This window comes from Hypanus sabinus, chromosome 2 (genome assembly GCF_030144855.1).
Source record: "Hypanus sabinus isolate sHypSab1 chromosome 2, sHypSab1.hap1, whole genome shotgun sequence".
NCBI classification, from domain to species: Eukaryota; Metazoa; Chordata; class Chondrichthyes; order Myliobatiformes; family Dasyatidae; genus Hypanus; species Hypanus sabinus.
In genome coordinates this window covers 177,585,940-177,606,334 of record NC_082707.1, presented here as the reverse complement: position 1 = coordinate 177,606,334, position 20,395 = coordinate 177,585,940, and the positions used below count along the sequence as shown (strand labels likewise).

General features: G+C 39.3%; 2 protein-coding genes across 2 annotated transcripts in view; one reads left to right on the top strand and one right to left on the bottom strand.

Moving 5' to 3' along the window:
- Positions 1-5,713: 5,713 nt before the first annotated feature.
- On the bottom strand, positions 5,714-13,803 carry LOC132387718 (uncharacterized). The gene is made up of 2 exons (XM_059960080.1): positions 13,569-13,803; positions 5,714-10,194 (listed from the first exon to the last, which is right to left on the bottom strand). Exon 2 carries the CDS (start codon positions 8,230-8,232, stop codon positions 6,592-6,594), a length of 1,641 nt encoding a protein of 546 aa, XP_059816063.1. The 5' UTR covers positions 8,233-10,194; positions 13,569-13,803; the 3' UTR covers positions 5,714-6,591.
- Positions 13,804-14,061: 258 nt separating this feature from the next.
- The window catches only part of ppp2r5eb (protein phosphatase 2, regulatory subunit B', epsilon isoform b), a 112,431-nt gene continuing 106,097 nt past the window's right edge, over positions 14,062-20,395 (top strand). The window contains exon 1 of the mRNA XM_059960083.1: positions 14,062-14,720. Coding sequence (XP_059816066.1) covers positions 14,567-14,720 — 154 coding nt within the window. The 5' untranslated portion in view covers positions 14,062-14,566. The remainder of the gene's footprint in view (positions 14,721-20,395) is intronic.

Here is a 20,395-nt window from a genome sequence, read left to right as displayed (position 1 = left end):
AAATGTGGCAAATGTTGAGGAAGACTTGCATAGACTTCTGCATAGGTATGTTCCATTGAGGCAGGGACAGGATGGTAGAGTTAAAGAACCATGGTGTACAAAGTATGTAGAAAATCTAGTTAAGAAGAAAAGAAAAGCTTATGAAAGGTTCAAGAAAATAGGTACTATTAGAGCTCTAGAAAATTACAAGGTTGCTAGGAAGGAGCTTAGAAATGGAATTTGGAGAGCCAGAAGGGGCCAGGAGAAGGCCTTGGTGAGCAGCATTAAGGAAAACTCCAAGGCATTCTACAAGTATGTGAAGTGCAAGAGAATGAGCCGTGTGAGAATAGGACCAATCAGGTGAGATAGTGGAATGGTGTGCATTAAGAAAGAGGATGTGCTGGAGTTTTTGAAAAGCAACAAGTTAGATAAATCACCGGGACTGGATGAGATATACCCCAGGCTACTGTGGGGAGGAGATTGCTGAGCCTCTTGTGATGATCTTTGCGTCATCAATAGGGCAGGAGAAGTACCGAAGGATTGGAGGATTGTAAGTGTAGTTCCCTTGTTCAAGAAAGGAGGTAGAGATAACCCAGGAAATTATAGACCAGTGAGTCTGACTTCAGTGGTGGGCAAGTTGTTGGAGAAGATCCTGAGAGGCAGGATTTATGAGCATTTGGAGAGACATAATCTGATTAGGGATAGTCAGTATGGTTTTGTCAAGGGCAGGTCATGCCTTATGAGCCTGATTGAATTCTTTGAAGATGTAGCAAAAGACATTGAGGATGGTAGAGCAGTAGATGTAGTGTATATGGATTTCAATAAGGCATTTCATAAGCTTCTCCAAGCAAGGTTCCTTCTGAAAGTAAGGAGGCATGGGATTCAAGGAGACCTTGCTTTGTGGATCCAGAAGTGGCTTGCCCACAGAAAGCAAAGGGTGGTTAGAGATGGTTCATATTCTTTATGGAGATCAGTGACCAGTGGTGTTACACAGGGATCTGTTCTGGGACTCCTCCTCTTTGTGAATTTTATAAATGACTTGGATGAAGAAGTAGAAGGGTGGGTTAGTAAGTTTGCTGATGGCAAAGATTGGGGGGTTGTTGTGGATAGTCTGGAGGGTTTTCAGAGTTTACAGCGGGACATCGCTAGGATGCAGAATTGGGCTGGGAAGTGGCAGATGGACTTCAACCCAGATAAGTGTGAAGTGGTTCATTTTGGTAGGTCCAATTTGAAGACAGAATATAATATAAATGGTAAGACTCTTGGCAGTGTGAAGGATCTGAGAAATTTTGGGGTCCGTGTCAATAGGACACTCAAAACTGTTACATAGGTTGACAGTGTTGTTAAAAAGGCATATAGTATGTTGGCATTCATCAACCATGGAACTGAGTTCAAGAGCAGTGAGGTAATGTTACAACTATATAAGATCTTGGTCAAACTCCACTTGGAGTACGGTGTTCAGTTCTAATCACCTCACTACAGGAAGGATGTGGATACTATAGAAAGGGCGCAGAGGAGATTTACAAGGATGTTGCCAAGATTTGAGTGCGTACCTTGGTTGAGTGTACTTGGCCTTTTCTCCTTGGAGCCACAGAGGATTTGAGGCAACTGATAGAGGTGTATAAAATGATGAGGGGCATTGATCGTGTGGATAGCCAGAGACTTTTTTCCCATGGCTGAAATGGCTAACATGAGGGGGCATAGTTTTAAGGTGCTTGGAAATAAGTACTGAGGAGATGTCAGGGGTAAGTTTTTCACACAGAGAGTGCTGGACGCATGGAATGCACTGCCAGTGGTAGTGGTGGAAATAGATACAATAGAGTCTTATAAGTGCCTCTTAGATACGTACGTGGAGCTTAGAAAAATAGAGGGCTATGCGTTATGGAAATTCTAGGCAGTCTCTAGAATAGGTTACATGGTCGGCACAACGTTGCATTTGCATTTGCCTGTAATGTGCTGTAAATTGCTATGTTCTATGTATATGTCAACCTCTTCATTCCCGGAATCATCCTTGTGAACCTCCCGTGGACTCTTTCCAATGACAATACATCCTTTCTGAGTTATGAGGCCCAAAACTGTTAACAATACTCATGTGTAGCCAGACTAATGTCTTATAAAGCCTGAGCATTATCTCCCTGCTTTTATATTCTATTCCCCTTGAAATAAATGCCAACATTGCATTTGCCTTCTTTACCACATACTCAACCTGTAAATTAACCTTCTGGGAGTCTTGCACAAGGACTCTTAGGACAAAATGTGCAGCTGGATAATAAATTTACTTTGAATTTTGAATAATGCCAGTGTTTTATTAAGATTATTAGATATTCATTTGATACAATCAAGATAACTTTACATGACCAGGTCAGAGTGAACTATTTACAACATACAACTGGAAATTTACTTACATCTTCTATCCTTAAATATGCACACAGAACTTTTTTCCAAGAAAGCCCATGATAATCCTTATTTTCTTGGCCAAATCAAAGTGAACTATTTACAGCATGCAACGAGAATTTTACTTACATCTTCCATCTTTAAGTGTGCACACAGACCATTCTTCCATGAAAGCCTATAATAACCCTTTTTTTTTGTGCTAATCTTGAGTTGCATGGAAGAATTTTTGGATCACTGATTCTTGAAACTGTAATAAATTGTATTAGATATGCAGTAGAGAAACTGTCCAAAAAGGGCTGCAGAAACATCATGATGATGTCTGATTATGCTCTACAATATAATTCATTTTAACTCCTCATACCTTTTAAGACCTCAGTGTGATCATCCTTAGTTGTCTTCTTGCAGTGAGGATGCTGGAAGCATGTTAGGTCATGTTGCTACCTGTTGCTATATGGAGGGGACAGCAGAAATAAGGTTTCAGATCAGAGACATTTCAGCAGAATGCAGAATAGCTAGATTGGCCTGGGTTCAATCCTAGCATGCAGTGTGCATGTTCTTCTCCCATATTCTTTGGTTTCTTTCCACACTGTAAAGACATGTTGGTTGGTATGTTAAATGGCTACTGGAAGTTAATCCTAGCGTAAATGGGTGGTGGTTGATGAGCATGTGTGAGAGAAAAAAATTACAAGGAAACAGTGAGAGCATGAGACGACGGCAATGCTCCAGGAACAGGTACATTTATTTAGTTAGCAGGTAGGCTCTTCTGGCCACCCAAGCAAAAAGCCCAATTAACCCTCACCAAATCACGGGACAATTTACAATTACCAATTAACCTACCTGGTGTGTCTCGGACTGTAGGAGGAAACCTATGCATTCCATGGGGAGACTCCTTACTGAAAGACACCAAACTCTGGAACCCCCGAGCTATAATAGTGTCATGCTAATTGCTATGCTACCATGACACCCAATGAGTTGAATGGCCTCTATGAGAAATAGAAATCTCAGATTTTTAGAATTGTATTGAATAGAACAGAAACAAAATTAGCCAGGCTAATTTTAGTAATGAGTAATAAACTGGAATGAATTATCAACCTGATTTTAATGGAATATATAACAAAGAGAATAGTTCAATTTGTAAAAAAAAATTTGTAAAACGATAATTGATACTAGTTTTGAGTGGGAAAGTCAGAATCTTAAACTTTTGTCAGCAGAGTTCAGAGTTGAAAAACAAATTGATGCAGTAAACTGATCAGGCTCTTTGGAAGGAGATACAAGAGACTGCAGATGCTAGAATCTGGAGCAACTCAATGGGTTGACCAATATGTGATGCAGGGTTTCAAATTGAAATGTCTACCACTCTTTTCCTCCACACAGATGCTGCTTGTTTTGCTGAGTTTCTTCAGCCGATTGTTTGATGCTCAAGAAACAATGAAGGACTTGATAGCATAGAAAGCTAGTAAATATATCTAAAGGATTAATACTCGTGTAATAAAATACCATTGGTTGAAACAGGGGGTAAGAGACAGTAGCAAACTTACTGAAAACAGAAATTAATGGACTAATATAAGAAAAGATTTTGAAAGAATTCTTAACAACCTAATTTTCAAGAAGCAAGTGTAAGGCATCTAATTCTTGGTCTTTTCCACATTTATCAAGATCATGGCTGATCCACTTCAGTACCATTTTCCTCCACTGTCCCCATAGCCCTTAATCTCTTTCATAATATGAAATATATTAATTTCTGTTCTGAATTATCTCAGTGAATTGAACCTCCAACTTCTTATATGAGTTGGAAATATGCAAGGGATCACCACCTTCAGAGTGAAGAAATTTCACTTCATCCAGGTTCAAACTAGCCCATAACATACTGGGAAAACATACTCTATGCATCCACCCTGTCGAGCCCTTATGAATTATGTGAATTTCAATAAGAACACTTATCATCCTCTGAAAATCTAGAAACTACAAGCCTAGTCAATTCAACCTCCCCTTGTATAGCAAACCAGCCATCCCAGGGACCAATCTAGTGAAATGTTGCTGCACTCTGACATTAACAAGTAAATAGATTGTATTTATGTAAGGAGACCAAAACTGTACTCAATAATAGTCTGAGCATGCTATCACCATGGCCTACATAATTAAAATAAGGCACCTTAATACCTAATTTTTACATGTTCCCATTAACAGAGACCAAAATACCATTTGATGCATCTGTGTGATATCTTTCAGGGCCTTCTGAAGGACACTGAGGTCACATTGAACAACTACTCTCTTCAGTTTCTTCCCATTAAAAAATAGCCTGCTTCTCTGTTTTGTGCCCTGACACAGATGATGTCCCATTTCTCAACAATATGTTTCACTTGCCACCTCCATGTTTATCCAAATCTTGAAATCTCTTTGCACCCTCCACCCTGCTCCCAGACTAATTTAATTTTCAATAGCATTCACTTTTGTTCTGCATGCTGTTGCTTGCTTTTATTGTTTGCACAGTTTGTATTTTTTCCCTCTCTGTGCATTGGGTGTTGGTCTTTTTTTGGGTCTCTTGTTTTGTGGCTGTCTGTAAGGAGACAAGTCTCAAGGTTGTATAATGTACGCATACCTTGATAATAAAAGTACTTTGAACTATCATAGATTGGGAAAAACTGAGACCCATGCACTGACCATCTGTTACCTTCCCAGTCATATTCAGCCAATTTGTTAAATGCCATCCTCTCTCTCTGTTTTCTATTTCTAACCAGATTTCAATCTATTCTCATTAACTCGTATGTCATGTGTTTTAATTTTGCTGATGAACCTTTTGTATACATCTCATCGAATTTCCCCTGAAAAGCTAAATCTATCAAATCTACTGGTAATGCTTTTGCTATTTAACCAGTCACATCCTCAAAAATCTCCAAAAATGATGCTAGGGGGCCAATTTTGCACATTGCTCTTGCAGCATCAAATAATCAAATTTCAGAATAATTCAATTTCCAGTCCTATGTTCCACCAACTGAAAAGCTGAGTTTTAATTTCATCAAGTTTTGTTTCAGAGGAAATTTCAAATAAACCTTGAATGGGAGATCTGAACTGGTTTGCTAAACTTGTTTTGCATCTCAGATTCCTTCCTACACCAAAACTGGTTCACATCAGACTTACAACAATCAGACAAAACCACATAATGATCTTATTTCCACCCTCAATCATATGCCATTCATACTGCTGATTGAATATGGTACTGATTAGAATTTGAAAAATTGACTTTCAGCAACTTTTCTCACCTGATTCTGAATCAGAGTGTAATCTTGCAGACCTGCTAATGAGACATTTCTAAGGAACAGAATGATTTTATCCTTTAAAAACTAATTCACTTTGAGAATTTTGAGCATTTTTCCCCTTAGACAATGACATATCAATGAGCCGATTAATATTACAACTTTTTTACTGTGCCAAGTTTACAGGGACAGACACACCTAAATTGAGAATGCATGGTATGTCTTCAAGTGTCATTCCTGATAAAGGTGGTATGTAGATAATCAGCTCTGTAAGAGCGTCAGAATTCACAGCTAAAGTGGAGATCAGAATTCATGATGTGTGAGCAGTGGTCAGGCATATCTCAGCTCTATATTCTTGGCTAACGAGGACGTGTGTCATGCTTGGCCAACACAGTGGATAATATTTGTTATGGGATAAACAGGATGTATTAAGGCACAGTTTGGAGTTGAGACCTAAATCTTAGATTCTGTAACTCTTGGTTCAAAATATTTAAAGCTAGAAATCTCTTTTTATTATTAAATATTTGCATTGTCTATAAATGCAGCAAAGAAATGTCACCTCTTATACACCTACATTTTTGTTAAACTACATGTACTACAGTTTAAAAAAAATTTTTTTTATTAGTTTTTCAAAACATTTTACAAATTAAAAACCCCAAATCCCAATGAGGAACATTAAAACAGTGCAAAATTAAGCATACAATAACAATATGCTACAAAGGAAGAGAATTTAGCAAAAAAAAAGCACCTAAATTAAAGACAAGTAAGCTTAGTGTCCTCCCCAAGCCCCACAACACAAGAAAATACGACAGCAGCTCCAGACCAACCACAACACAATATAGAGAGTATAAGTCAGGACTGCCAAACTCCCAGACTGTGAATACACTCAGCAACAGAGGGTAATAATGCCTTCTACCAGAAAAAAAAGGAGCTGAAAGCAAGGAACCGAAAAGAAAAAAAAACCCTAGTCAAGAGGAAGGTTATGAAAGTACTCGATAAAAGGTCCCCAGACCTTATGGAACTTTAGATCCGAATTGAGAACTGAATAATGAATTTTTTCGAGGTCCAAACAGGCCATGATGTCATTAAGCCATTGAGCATGAGTGGGCGAGGCAACATCTCTCCATCTGAGGAGGATCAAGCGTCTAGCCAGGGGAGAGGCAAAGGATAATATTCGGCATTTGGTCGGACCCAGACATAAATCTGTCTCGCCCCAAAAACCGAACAGAGCAATTTGGTTTGGTTCTAGGTGCTGATTCAGAATACACAATAACGTAGTGAAGACATCTTTCCAGAATTTCTCCAAGCTAGGACAGAACCAGTACATATGGATGAGAGAGGCCACGCCCCTCTTGCATTTATCACAGAGCGGACTAACGCTAGGGTAGAATCGAGATAGTTTAGATTTAGACAAATGGGCTCTATGAACAATCTTAAACTGTAAAAGGCAGTGGCGAGCACAAAGAGAGGTTGAGTTAACCGATTTGAGAACTGAATCCCAGCTCTCCTCAGATAAGGAGATATTTAAATCCTGCTCCCAGGCCATTTTGATTTTATCCATGGGGGCCCGTCTTAAGGCTGCTAGTTTATCTCGGATGATTGATATTAAGCCTTTACCTAGTGGATTCATGGAAAGAAATAGGTCCATAGCATTTTTCGCAGGCATTTCAGGAAAGTTAGGAATTAAAGGAGCAATAAAGTGTTGGATTTGGAGATATCTGAAAAAATGAGCATTGGGCAGATTGAACTTAACAGAGAGCTGCTGAAAAGAAGCGAAGCGATTATCAATGAAAAGATCTTCAAAATGTCTAATGCCCTTCCTATACCAAACCTGGAATGCTGAATCGTATGTAGTAGGTAAAAAAAGGTGATTATGAGCAATAGGGCTGGTAACGGAAAACCCCCGGAAACCATAGCATTTCCTGATCTGAGCCCATATACGCAAAGTGTGTCTAACAAGAGGATTAGCTATTGATCTGGGCAGACTACTAGGGAGTGCAGAGCCAAGAAGTGCAGAGATAGATAATTCTTTAGTGGAGCTCAGCTCCATCGCCACCCAGTGAGGGCACTCGGGTTGGCCATGGAAGAAAGACCAGAAGGTAGCACAACGTATATTAGCTGCCCAATAATATAAACGAAAGTTAGGTAAAGCCATGCCACCCTCTTTTTTAGATTTTTGGAGATGGATTTTATTAATTCTAGAGCGCTTATTCTGCCACAGATATGACAAAATAATAGAGTCTAAGGAATCAAAAAAAGATTTAGGAATAAAAATTGGGATAGATTGAAATAGGTATAAAAATTTGGGGAGAACATACATTTTAACAACATTAATATGACCTACCAAAGACATAGATAGAGGTGACCATTGTACCAGACTCTGTTTTATAGCATATGAAAGATTGGCAAAGTTTTCACGAAAGAGATCTTTAAACTTCCTTGTGACTGTAATTCCAAGATAAGTAAATTGATTATGGACTACTTTAAAAGGGAGATCATGAAATGTTAGTTCTTGTGCTTCTTTATTAATTGGGAGAAGTTCACTCTTATGTAAATTAAGTTTATAGCCAGAGATCTGGCTAAACTGGTCAAGAAGTGATAACATTAGAGGTAAGGATGTAGACGGATTTGAGAGAAAGAGCAATAAGTCATCAGCATAGAGAGAAACTCAACACCCCCTCTCCAAATCCCAGTCATGTACAGTTTAATGTAATTTTTCTCCTTGTTAAGAAAAAAATCAGAGTAAAAGAGAAAAGAAGTGTTCTATTGATTTACTCTGTATAAAAAAAGAGAAGTGTGAATCTGTTTAAAAGCTTAATTTAAAAGTTATCCAAGATTTCAATATGTAAAATATATAATTTAGTAAGTGAGGGTAACGGATAAAGCACCTCATTCCAATCCTAATTTATTTGACAACTCTCACCTCCTGAGTTAGGAGGGAAAACTATCCTGTTAAAAAGCCAAAAGAGCATGGATTAAATATGACTGTGAAGTCAGGGTTTATACACTTGAAATGTCTCATCAAGATAATAGATGGCCATAAGCTCCTGGGAATTGCTTCCTTCAGGAGAGAGTAAAGAAAGAAATTAAAAATAAATAATAGCCATTGTTTTAAATAATCTGAGGCACACATTAGACTTTTCACAGGTGGTGCTGGAAAGCAACATGGTGTCCACCCCATAAATTAATTCAGTTTCACAAAGGAAAATGTGCAAATCCAGTATTGTATTTTTATCAAAGGATTGAATATGTTAAGAAAAAAAGAAATGACTTCATCACTGTAGTGCCTTGGATGACCTGAGGACATCCCAAAGCACATTACAACAAATTAAGCATGATTGAACCATATGCTGGCGAAAATGCCACGTGAACAATGTTTGGTCTTATTTGATGCAAGACCATAGGCCTTTTTACATCTGTCCTCTGGGTTTCATTTTAACATCTCATCTAGAAAAAAGTCACTTTGGCATGGCTGGAATTAACAATCACTATTTCTCCCCTAGATCTCAAAATGCTGCAGGAAAAAAATTACCAATTGTTCCATGCAAAAGAAACTAATACCAAATAAGTGTGCTGTGAAACTGATCGAAGCTGTGATTAACTCTCGTACTTCCCATTGAGAGCCAATCTCACTGAGTAACTCCTCTCTCAATGGCACTGAGGTGCTGAAGACTGTCCCGGCTGCTGTGCTCCATGCCTGCTATTATGATGAACTGATAAGTGAGGCTTTGGGCCTCCTCTGAGCTGCTCCAGGGTTTGGAACTGAGGACTCAATTTGGTTCAGACTGTTGTTGCTCACTTCAATTGTTTGCATGATTATATTTTTCCCCTTTCTCTTACACATAGGGTGTTAGTCTTTTATTTATTTATTTATTTTTAATTGGGTTCTTTCGGGTTTCTTGCTTTGTGGCTACCTGTAAGTAAACAAATCTCAAGGTTGTATAATTTATACATTCTTTGATAATAAATGTACCTTGAACCTTTGAAATGCTATCATTCATATTTTGGTATTACTAGTCTGTAACTTTATGAAGTTTAGATTGTTCAACCAAATCACCTTGAAGACAGGTCCTCTTTTTACTTGACTACATGTACAGGATTATGATGCGAAGCAGAAGCCCTAACCATAGAATTGTAAAGATTACAGCACAGAAAGAGGTACAGCCTGCGTCACACCCTGAGGGTAGTTTTAATTTGCTTTAAAAACATCCTGACTGAAAACCAGTGTGGTCATTGTGATCACACTTATAACTTGACTCAAACTGTCTGATCTGCCTATGCCAGGAGCACTATACATATTATTAAACTACAAGTTTATTATAAAATAGGGTCAATTAAAGACAAGAACAACCTTGTACTTCACCTTACATTTCAGGAGATTCAAAGTCTTTTACAGCCAGTCAAATTATAAACAAGAGAAATCTGCAGATGCTGGAAATCCATACAACACACACAAAATGCTGGAAGAACTCAGCAGGCCAGGTAGCCTTGATGGAAGAGTAACCAGTCGATGTTTCAAGCTGAGACTCTCAGGCAAACATTGCTTCTGACCATTACCTGATGCAATCTGCAAGAGAGCATGATTACAGAGTCATTGAGTATTACAGCTCAGACACAGGTCTTTCAGTCCATCTAGTCCATGCCGAACTATTATTCTGTGTCGTCTCATCAATCTGCATCTGGACCTCAGCCCTCCATACCCTTCCTATCCAAGTATTTATCCAAACTTCTCTCAAATGTTGAAATCGAATCTGCATCCATCACTTCTGCTGGCAGCTCTTTTGACACACTCACCAATCGTCTGAGTGAAGAAGTTCCCCTTAAACACCTTTCACCCTCAACTCATGACCTCTAGTCCCAGTCCCACCCAATCTCAGTGGAAACAGACTGCTTACATTTACTCTAATTTTGTATACCTCTATCAAATCTCCTCTCATTCTCACCTGCTCCAGAAAAAATTCTGCAAAAAAAATTCTGCTTCCGAGTAAACAAACTGGAAATGGTTACAAACTATATAGGCATGCAAGGAGCAGACTAAGGTTAGTACGGGAAGACAAATTTACTTTCTCTTATGGTATTTCATCCAACAATTTTAAAATAGGCAAAATATAATCTGTAAGACTGAAGTAGAGGTAATGTCTTCTTAGTTGCTAATAAAGCTCAAGGAACACAAATAATTAAAAAAAATTAAAAGACCTCTCTCTGTGGTTTAGGGAGTAAATCCCATGAAGAGCTCAATTACTTGTTGGACATACTTGCCAACCTGAACAGATTCAGCATACATCAAGTTGGCTATCTCAGCAGACATATGTTCTTTTTCTACATAGGAATTAAGGAAAAAGGAGCTGGAGGTAACCCCTTCATTCCCAGAATCAACCTCGTGAAACTCCTCTGGACTCTCTCCAATGACAACACTTCTTTTCTGGGATATTCCTAAATGGACATTGTACCCGTGAACACTACCTCACTTTTTAAATATTTATTATTTCAGTTTTAATCTATTTGATATACATATACTGTATTGATTTACTTATTATTATTTTTTCTTCATCTTCTATATCATGTATTCCATTGCTCCTGTTAACAAATTTCATGATGCACGTTGGTGATAATAAACCTGATTTTGATTCTAATGGAAACTGTTAACAATACTCCAAAGTGCAGCCTGACCAGTGTCTTATAAAGGCTCAGCATGATCACCTCTCTGTTATACTCTATTCCCTTAGAAATAAATGCCAACATTTCATTTGCCTTCTTTACTACAGACTCAACTGTAAATTAACCTTCTGGGAGTCTTGCAGGAGGACCTCTGCATCTCAGATGTTTGAACCTTCTCCCCGTTTAAATAACAGTCTGCACTTTTGTTCCTTTTATTGTCCTCTCTACATATTAAATACTATTGGATGTTTAGTTCCTATCCATAATTTCTATGCAGTCACATTTCCATAATCTTAATGGTATCATGCTCTTTTACATTTATTTGTAGGACTAATTCACCTATTTTATTGTGAATGCTCCAAACATTAAGACACAAATGCTTTAAACTGGTCATTTCTCAAGTCTTCTTAGTACTATTTTGCACCTTGGCTGTTTGTTCTTCATCCTTGATTTCTCAGCTGTCTAATCGGTTTTCCTCTTCCCTTTTCTTGTTTCCCTCCTTATTTCCCCTTCCTCTGTCTCCCAGCTGCAAACTCACAATCAAACATTTCCCCAGGATATTGGTCATAAATCTGTTTATGTGCAGTCTGCCTAACTACCCTAGAATTAGTTTCAATGTCCCAGGCATTCAATTCCTTCCCTTAACACCATTCCTCTAGCCAGGTAATCATCTGATAGATCCTGCTGTTTTTACTTTGACTAAAATGTGGTGCTGTAATCCTGAGATTATTCCTCAACCGTACTATCTTTTATTCTGGAAACTTGTCAACAGCCGCAGATGTGCCTGTCTCTTCCCCTTACAATTGAGTACTCTAACATTATAGCCCTCCCCTTTTGTTTCTCCTTTCTGTGCAGCAAGGCCATTTGTGGTGCCACAAACATGGCTGCTGTTTCCTTCCTCTGTTGGGCCATCTCCCTCGATGTTATCTGAGAGAGAGGACTTGCAGATTCCCGCATTATTTGGCTTTTTCTACTGTGCCTGGTGGTCACCCATTTCAGATATAGATAAGTCAAGGATCTAAAGTCCAGACAATAAAATCTGAGTGGTGGAAAATCCTTTGGAAACATTGATCCAGGAGAGGATTAATAGTCACTCATAGGAAAATAAGGCAAGTCAACATGGATTTGTTGGGAGTAAATTGTGTTTTATTAACTTTACAGACTCCCAGAAGTCTTTTAAGTTACTGACTTTTAGGCTTTTATCAGTAAAAGGGACATCGACAACACACTAATGAAGTTGGCTTAGAAACAAGCAACAGTTGTGCTGTTGTTATTTTTGGAGTGGAAGAAGGTGAGCAGTGACATTCTTTAGGCTCAGTGCTGGGGCCATATTTAATTAAGTTAATAGTCAGGACAAGGGAATGTAAGTCATACTTTCTAAATTGGCAGTATTGTGCTCCAGAAGGAGGATAATACATTTGTCAGGATGTAAACAGGCTAGTGGAATAGAGAGAGTATGACAGGGGAGGATTAATATAGAGAGGCAAGGTGATGCATTTTGATAGGAAAAGTGCAGAGAAGTAATGTTAAAAATATCATTCTAAAATGGATTCAGGACCAGAGGGAACTAGGGATATGTGTATACAAATAATTGTAAATAGTAAGGTAGGTTGTGAAATGATTAATAAGGCTTTAACAACAGAGTTGTATAGTATAAAAACAGGGAGGTTATGCTGAATCTTTATAAAGCACTGGCCTACCACGAGTATTGTACTGCGTTAAAATCTAAATTACACATTACAAGAAGGGTATGAAAACATTAGATACGGTCCAGCAAAATATGTACTGGAGCATGGGAAGATGGAATGCAGTTACGACGATTCAATCGGTAGTCTGTGACTGTTTCCTTTGGAGAGAAGACTTCAGGTCAAGGACTAAATAAACATCACAGGCATAAAGAGAAAGATAACTAAGAATATCACTAAGAAAATACATTTTTTTCTTAATAGGAAGTGTGTAGTTGTAATCTGGAAGGCTCTGTCTGCAGATACGGTGAAACCAGTCTCTTCAGGAGGGAACTGGATGAAGATGTAAAACAAAAATTGCAGAGTTACGGCTGTGGGGCTGATGGGTGGAATTGGAGAGTTGCCCAAATGGCTTTCTTCTCCGCCGTAACCGTTTCTGTGACGGCATTTCTCACAGCGAAGCCCTTCTCCCTCATCACCAGGCTGAAATATACAACCTAGACTTTTGCATTCAAATTTCTGGACAGCGACTTGGCCGTAAAACTCACAGGCGAACACAAAATAAACACGTATGCAAAAAAAGTCAAATTTGACATACACATTAAAATGCAAATCAGTTGTAGATGATACTAGTATTTTGATCCCTCAGGCGGGTTTAGCACTGTATACTAATCTACTTTCTCCAAGCTACAAACTCCCTTCGACTGTAAGCAGGCAATAGCTCCTAGGGGTGTTTGTTCACCTCCAGGCCTAAGAAAACGGCCCCGATGGAACGACGTCGCATCCGTTCAACCGAACTTAAATTTTCTTCCTTTCTTCCAACACCGCCCGCCTTCCCCCCCACCCCTGCGCACAGCCTTTCTCACGGCGTGACGCCACTGGATTGACCTCGGCACCAACCGCTCAGCGGCGACATGTCGGTTTGATTGACATCAGCCGACAGCCAGTCATCAGGCGCCCCTGCCGTTTGACGTCGGCGGAGTGTCCCGACCCCTGCCAATCAATGGGGGACAGGGGGCGGGCTGGGGCGAGTGACCCGCCCATATCCTCCCTTGCCGTCCTCTCCACACCCCCTCGCCGACTTGACCGCACAACCCCATGTTGGAAATAGATGCGGCCGTTCGGCGCTGACACAAAAGGAGGAAAAACACAATAGGGAGGGATAGAAAATACCACACGAGGACGTATCAGGAACGGGCGAGTGCTGGTGGATCAAGTGCGCTCAAGGAATGTGACAGTTTTTTTTTGAAAAAAATATAAATCGTCTCATAATTGTTCCCCATCGCGGAGGGGATCTGATCTCTCACACACGCCGCAGCCGCCCGATTTTATGGACGCTTGAAGTGAGCGGCCCCGAGGCGGGTGGCACTAACTGGACAGGAGCCTGGGGGTTGCTGTGGCCCCGAGCTCGCCTACACGACACCCCCTCCCACCCCTCCGATCGAGAGGCGGAGAGGACGCCGGCCGGTGGTGGGTGGGGGGCCGCCCGATCGTTTGTTGCCGCTCGCCCTCCGATCGCGGGCTGCTGCTGCTGCTGCTGCTTAACGCCACTTTTGCGAGGTGACCAGGCGCCAGGTTGACGCGATCGGAAGGGATATGTCCTCGCCTACCGTCACCACCCCAACGGAGAAAGTAGATGGATTCACCCGCAAGTCCGTTCGGAAGACCAAGCAGAAGCGCTCGCAGAGCTCCTCGCAGTACAGGATCCAGGGTAAAGCCGTCGACTTGAACCCCCTGCCTCTACTCAAAGGTAAGGCCACAAAAGTCAGCCTTCACTCTCCGCTCCACCAATAGTGCCTGCAATATTCCACTATTGGATTCCGTCCCCATTCAAGCACTTTTTGCAAAGTTGTTGGGGTTGGTTGGGGGGTGGGCGGTGGGTGGCTGTAGCAGTGTGATTGGAGAAGGAGCTCTGGCGTGAACTTGACCAAAGAGAAGAATAGATTTAATCAGCACAGTTTATAATGATCCTGCATGGTCAAATCCGTAAAGTAACTTCTTATTCCCCGCTGCAGACGTTTCTTTAATGAAATGTAAGGTTGTGCAAAGTTCGAGGGAGACATTGAACGTAAATACAGATTGAAGACATCCCCCATCCGTTATACTTTTACTGATACCCAAGCAGACTGATATTTATAAGGTTTGTCTGCAGCTTCCTGATGTAAATCTAAATCATATCTAAGTGATCCAGGTACAGTAGAGATGTATCCATTGTGTGGTTGCAAGGCTAACAGTCTATTCCCTGTTGTTGAAGTAACAAGGGTCTCTTGAGGCAATTACTTGTAGCTTTTAGTGTTAAATATATTGTTTGGGGAGCTTGAGTTATGTGCCCCTGGAATATTGAACTAATTTGCGTTGATCTGGGGAGTTACAATGACTTTATAAAGCATGATACTATGAAACCAGGGTTTTGTAAGATTTTCAAAATGCTCTGTGTTACAAAATGTTTGCCTCCTAAGATAAAATATAGATAAGCTGAAAAGTTTGTGGACAATGATGTTTTGCAGTAGTACTGATGAATTATTGCTGTTTTTAATTCCCATGTACATGAGAACTAGAATTTTCATACCCATAATTGTTTCAGGAAAAAAAGCAAGAATGGTAACCATAGATAAAATTATATTTGAGTGTTTATTGTGCAGTATGCATAATGCTGCCGATAAATGTTCTTGGGATTTCTAAGGATATTATTATATGCTAAGCTATTTCTTTATGTTATTGAACTGTCTTCTGTTTTTAAAAGAAACTACTCCTGATTGGATGAATCCTATTTTTCTGCTGCTAGTTCTATTGGGTGCAAATGATACTTTAAATTCTAGGCATTGTGGTTACATGTCCTTTTAAGTATACTGGTGAATGCTAGTGATAATTCAGAGATTTGACTATCAACTGATGTATATTAGCAATAGCTGTTTTGTCTGTCACAGTTTTGGTAGAAATTTCTGGTCTAGTTGGTACAAAAAGTGAATGATGCCTCTGGAAAAGAAGGTTAATAGAATAGCTCAGTTGAACATCAGATCACGAGGATAATTCAAATGATTCATGTCCGGCATCTGAGTCTTGGAAATCTTCAGGTTAAAATTTGTATAGACTTGGTTGTTTATCTCTTTGACTTGGTGACAATATAGCATTTACTGTGAGGAATTTGGAAGATTATTCCAGTTGATTAAGAAATGTAATCTATGTATAAAGTACGTCATGTTTCCAGAGCTGCTTTCTATCATTTATTAAAGCTGTGAACATTTTCTTGTGTACTGGTATTCCCCCAGTTATTTTAATAATTGTTTGAAGTTTGTTCTTCTGTTACAGTTGGTATAATAATCAGAATCAGTGTTATTATTTATTTTATTTATAGATATAGTGCAGAATAGGCCCATTCGCCACAAAGAACCGTACTGCCTAGCAACCCACCAATTTCACTCCAGCCTAAACCATAGGACAATATATAACGACCAAGTACCTACTAACCAGTACATCTTTGAATTGTTGGAGGATAACAGATCATCCAGAGGAAACCTATACGCTCATGAGCTGTCTTACAGATGATGCTGGAATTGAACTTCAAACTCTGACGTCTCAAGCTGAAATAGCATGTACTAACCACTATGTTACAGTGGTGGCGTGACATATTATCTGACAGATGTCATGAAATTTGTTTGGCACCTGCAGTAAAGTGCAACACAAAAAAATTTACTATTCTTGACAATAAGAAATGTATATGGAAAATAAATAAGTAGTGCCAAAAAATCAGGTAGTGTTCAAGGTCCATTCAGAAATTTAACTGTGGAGTGGAAGAAGCTGTTCCTAAAACATTGTGTGTTTCCTCAAGTTCCTGTACCTCCTCCCTGATGGTAGTGATGAGAAGAGGGTATAACCTGGATCATGAGGTTCCTTAATGATGGATGCTGCCATTTTGAGTCACCACCTTTTGAAGATGTCCTCAATGTTAAGATTGCTTGTGCCCTTGATGGAGTTTACAACCCTCTAGCTTTTTCTGATCCTTACCAGACAGTGATGCAATTAATCAGAATGATATCTGTAGAAATTTTCTCAAGCCTTTGGTGACAGAGTAAATCTGCTGAAACTGCAACTGGAATAAGCTGTTAGTGAGCCTTCTTTTAGTTGCATCAATGTGTAGGGCCCAGGATAGATCTTCTGGATGTTGACCACAAGACACAAGAGCAGAATTAGGCCATTTGGCCCAACAAATTTGCTCTGTCGTTCCATGATGGCGGATTTGTTATTCCCCTCAACCCCAATCTCCCTGTAACCTTTGACACCACGACCAATCAAGAATCTGTCAATCTCCACTTTGAATATACCTAAGGACTTGGCCTCCATGGCCATCTATGGCAATGAATTTCATGACTTCACCACCCTCTGGCTAAAGAACCTCTCTTCTAATGGACGTCCCTCTATTCTAAGGCTGTGCCCTTTGGTCTTAGATTCCCTCACTATAGGAAACATCCTCTCCACCATTCTCTCTAGGCTATTCAATATTCGATAGGTTTCAATGGTTCCCCCTCATTCTTCTAAATTCCAGTGAGTGCAGCCATCAAATGCTCCTCACTCATTAACCCCTTTATTCCCAGAATCATTTTCGTGAACCTCCTTTGGACCTTCTCCAATGCCAGCATGTCTTTTTTTTTAGTTAAGAGGCCCACAGCTACTCACAGTACTCCCAAGTGTGGCCTGTTCAGTGCCTTATAAAGCATCAGTATTACATCCTTGTTTTCATATTCTAATCCTATAGAAATGCATTTTACTTGCATTCCTTATCACTGACTAAACCTGCAAGTTAACCAGGAACTTAAAGATAAAGCCAAATTATTGGACACACCTATTTAGTAGGTAATCAGAGAATACACGGTGAAAAATTTTAAGTCTGCTGATTTTGCATTGTATTTATTTTACTCTCCTTTCCAACTTGTCCAGCACAAGACCTTTGAAACATAACTTGTTTTACTCCTGAAATCATCAAGCTCTTTCCAGATTGGCAAACATTTTAGGAGCACAGTGGATTTAAGAGCACTTGTTGGAATATAGTTTTTCACTGGTAGGTCACCTGATTGTTCAATTTTGCAGCTGAGTGTAGTGTGGTCTAACTTGCAAATCTGTGAATGCTATCAATATAGCGAAGTCTTATTCCATTAGGGTTAGTAAGAAAATATTGTTATTGACTTAATTTCAGATCTTTCTCAAAAATACTTTGCTTGTTTAGTGCTGATTTTTAAGTCCAACTGGTTACTGGCACCATAAGTTAATGAGGCCCTCTCTGAAAAGGAAAGCCTACATCAATTGAATGAATCAATGGAATGCCAGATAATGAATGTATTTTGATTGATTCAGGTCCAAACCCTGAATCCTGAAGTGTTGTTCGTTTATAATTTGAATCAACAGACTGGGTTGCTTTTCTCTTGAGAAAAAAGAGCAGAAGTTTTGCACAGTATGGGCTTTTAAAATTATTAGAAGATTTTAATAGTGCATGCAGAGGGTATGTTTCCACTTGTGAACGTAAATAGAGCTGATCAATAGAAAATAGCCACAAAAATGTTCTTTACTTGAGAGTGGTGAAAATGTGAAATTCGCTTAAGGAGTGGCTGAAGTGAATAAAATAGATACATTTAAGTAGGGGCCAACTGAGACTATAGAAAGTATAACAATAAAATTTTAAATTAGGAAGGTAAAGAGTAAGAAAAATTATTTAAAAAAACTTATAAAGTCATAGAAAATACATTGAGTAGTGGTTAACCAAGGAAAAGAATAGACTATTAGGGCTGAAAAAAGTAATTTGTATGGTGGGGAAGGATATGGTTGAAGGGCTTACTGAATATTTTGTGTGCATTTTACCAAAAGTAGCGTATTTAATTGTTGCTGTTTGCAGTTAAAGACCAAGAACGTAAAATAATGAGTTAGGATAAATGGGGAAAAGCAGTGAATTTAAGATCTTTGAAAATGCATAGTCATCTCTAAATGAGATGTATTCCAGACTTTTAAAAAATGGAAAGGTGGGTATTATAGAGGGTCTGACTATAGTTATTCAAGTCTCTGGCTTTAAGGATGGTGCCAGAGGATTGTAGGACTGCTAACTTTGTACTCAAAGGAAGGAAGAAGGAATAACCAAGAAACCAATATACCGGGTAAATGAGTCGTCTTTGGGGTACTGCAAGTCTGTGTCTTTGTTGCACGCTTGAGTGCTTGGTGGTGGGTGCCGATGCTTTTTGTTGCTGGTGTGGGGAGGGAGGATCATTGCTTGCTGCTGCTTACGCGCGGGAGGGAGGGGAGCTTGGGGGGGGACTTTGGCGTTCTAACATTTAACTGTCATTCATTCTTTTGGGGCACTCCTCTGTTTTCATGGATGGTTGTGAAGAAAAAGCACTTCAGGATGTATATTGTATACATTTCTCTGACATTAAATATACCTTTGAAATTAGAGTACGGTAGTTTAAATTTGGTAGACAATTTATTGGAGTCCCATACTTGGGGTTCATACAAGCCTTCATTTAGAAAGCATGGATTTGTTAAGGGAAGGCTGTGTTTAATGCATGGTTGGATTTTTTTTGAGGTAACAAGATTGCTCTGTAGGGTAGTGCATTTGATGTACTCTGCTTGTGTCTGTCTACAACCCACTTAGCAGATTGGTCAAAAATACAAAAGCCTGTGGGATCCACGTGAGAGTGGCAAATTAGATGGAGTGTTGTCAAGAAACAAAGGCAGTACAGTGGATTCTGCTTATTTGGGACAACTCTTGGATTTGGACCATGCAATCATCAATAGCATTGTATGAAAGCAGACCATTATCTGGAAGTATAAAAAATATTGAAAGTGTAGTAGTGAAACTTAAGAGAGAGTTTAGGGAAGCAGAGGGAAATAATGTATTTGGACGGTTTTAATAAGACACAAGGGATGTACAGTGCAAGGTGAGGAAAAACCAAGATCTTGGAACATATGTACTCTGATCCTTAAATATCACATGACTGGTCAGTAAGGAAGTTTCAAAAAAGTATAACTTTGTCAAGTCATTTAAAATTTAGAAAATAACAGGGAAATTTAGCTTGAGCAATAAACAGCATTGGTCATTTCATAGCTTGAGTACTCTGTACAGTTCTGGTCACCAAATTACTAGAAAAAGATTGTACTGGAAGAGTGTGGTCGGTATTTTTGGGGATATTGCAAGACTGCAAAATTGTAGCCATGAAGAAAGATTTGATATGGTACTGGAGATTTATATAAGGGATTGAAAAGGAAGAATTAAGGGCTCTTTCCTCTCAGTTGCATGATCAGAGACCAAGGTACATAGATTTAGAATAATTGGCAGAAGGTTAGAGAGTGGAAGAGACAAAAAGTCACTTGAAGGGTAGTACAGGCAGTAGTCCTTATCACTTTTAAATAGCACCTGTTGTTACCTGCAGGGGCATAGAGCCA

Excerpts from the sequence above, each read along its gene's own strand:
- LOC132387718 (XM_059960080.1), bottom strand. The coding sequence starts at position 8,232 with ATGTTATCACTTCTTGACCAGTTTAGCCAGATCTCTGGCTATAAACTT.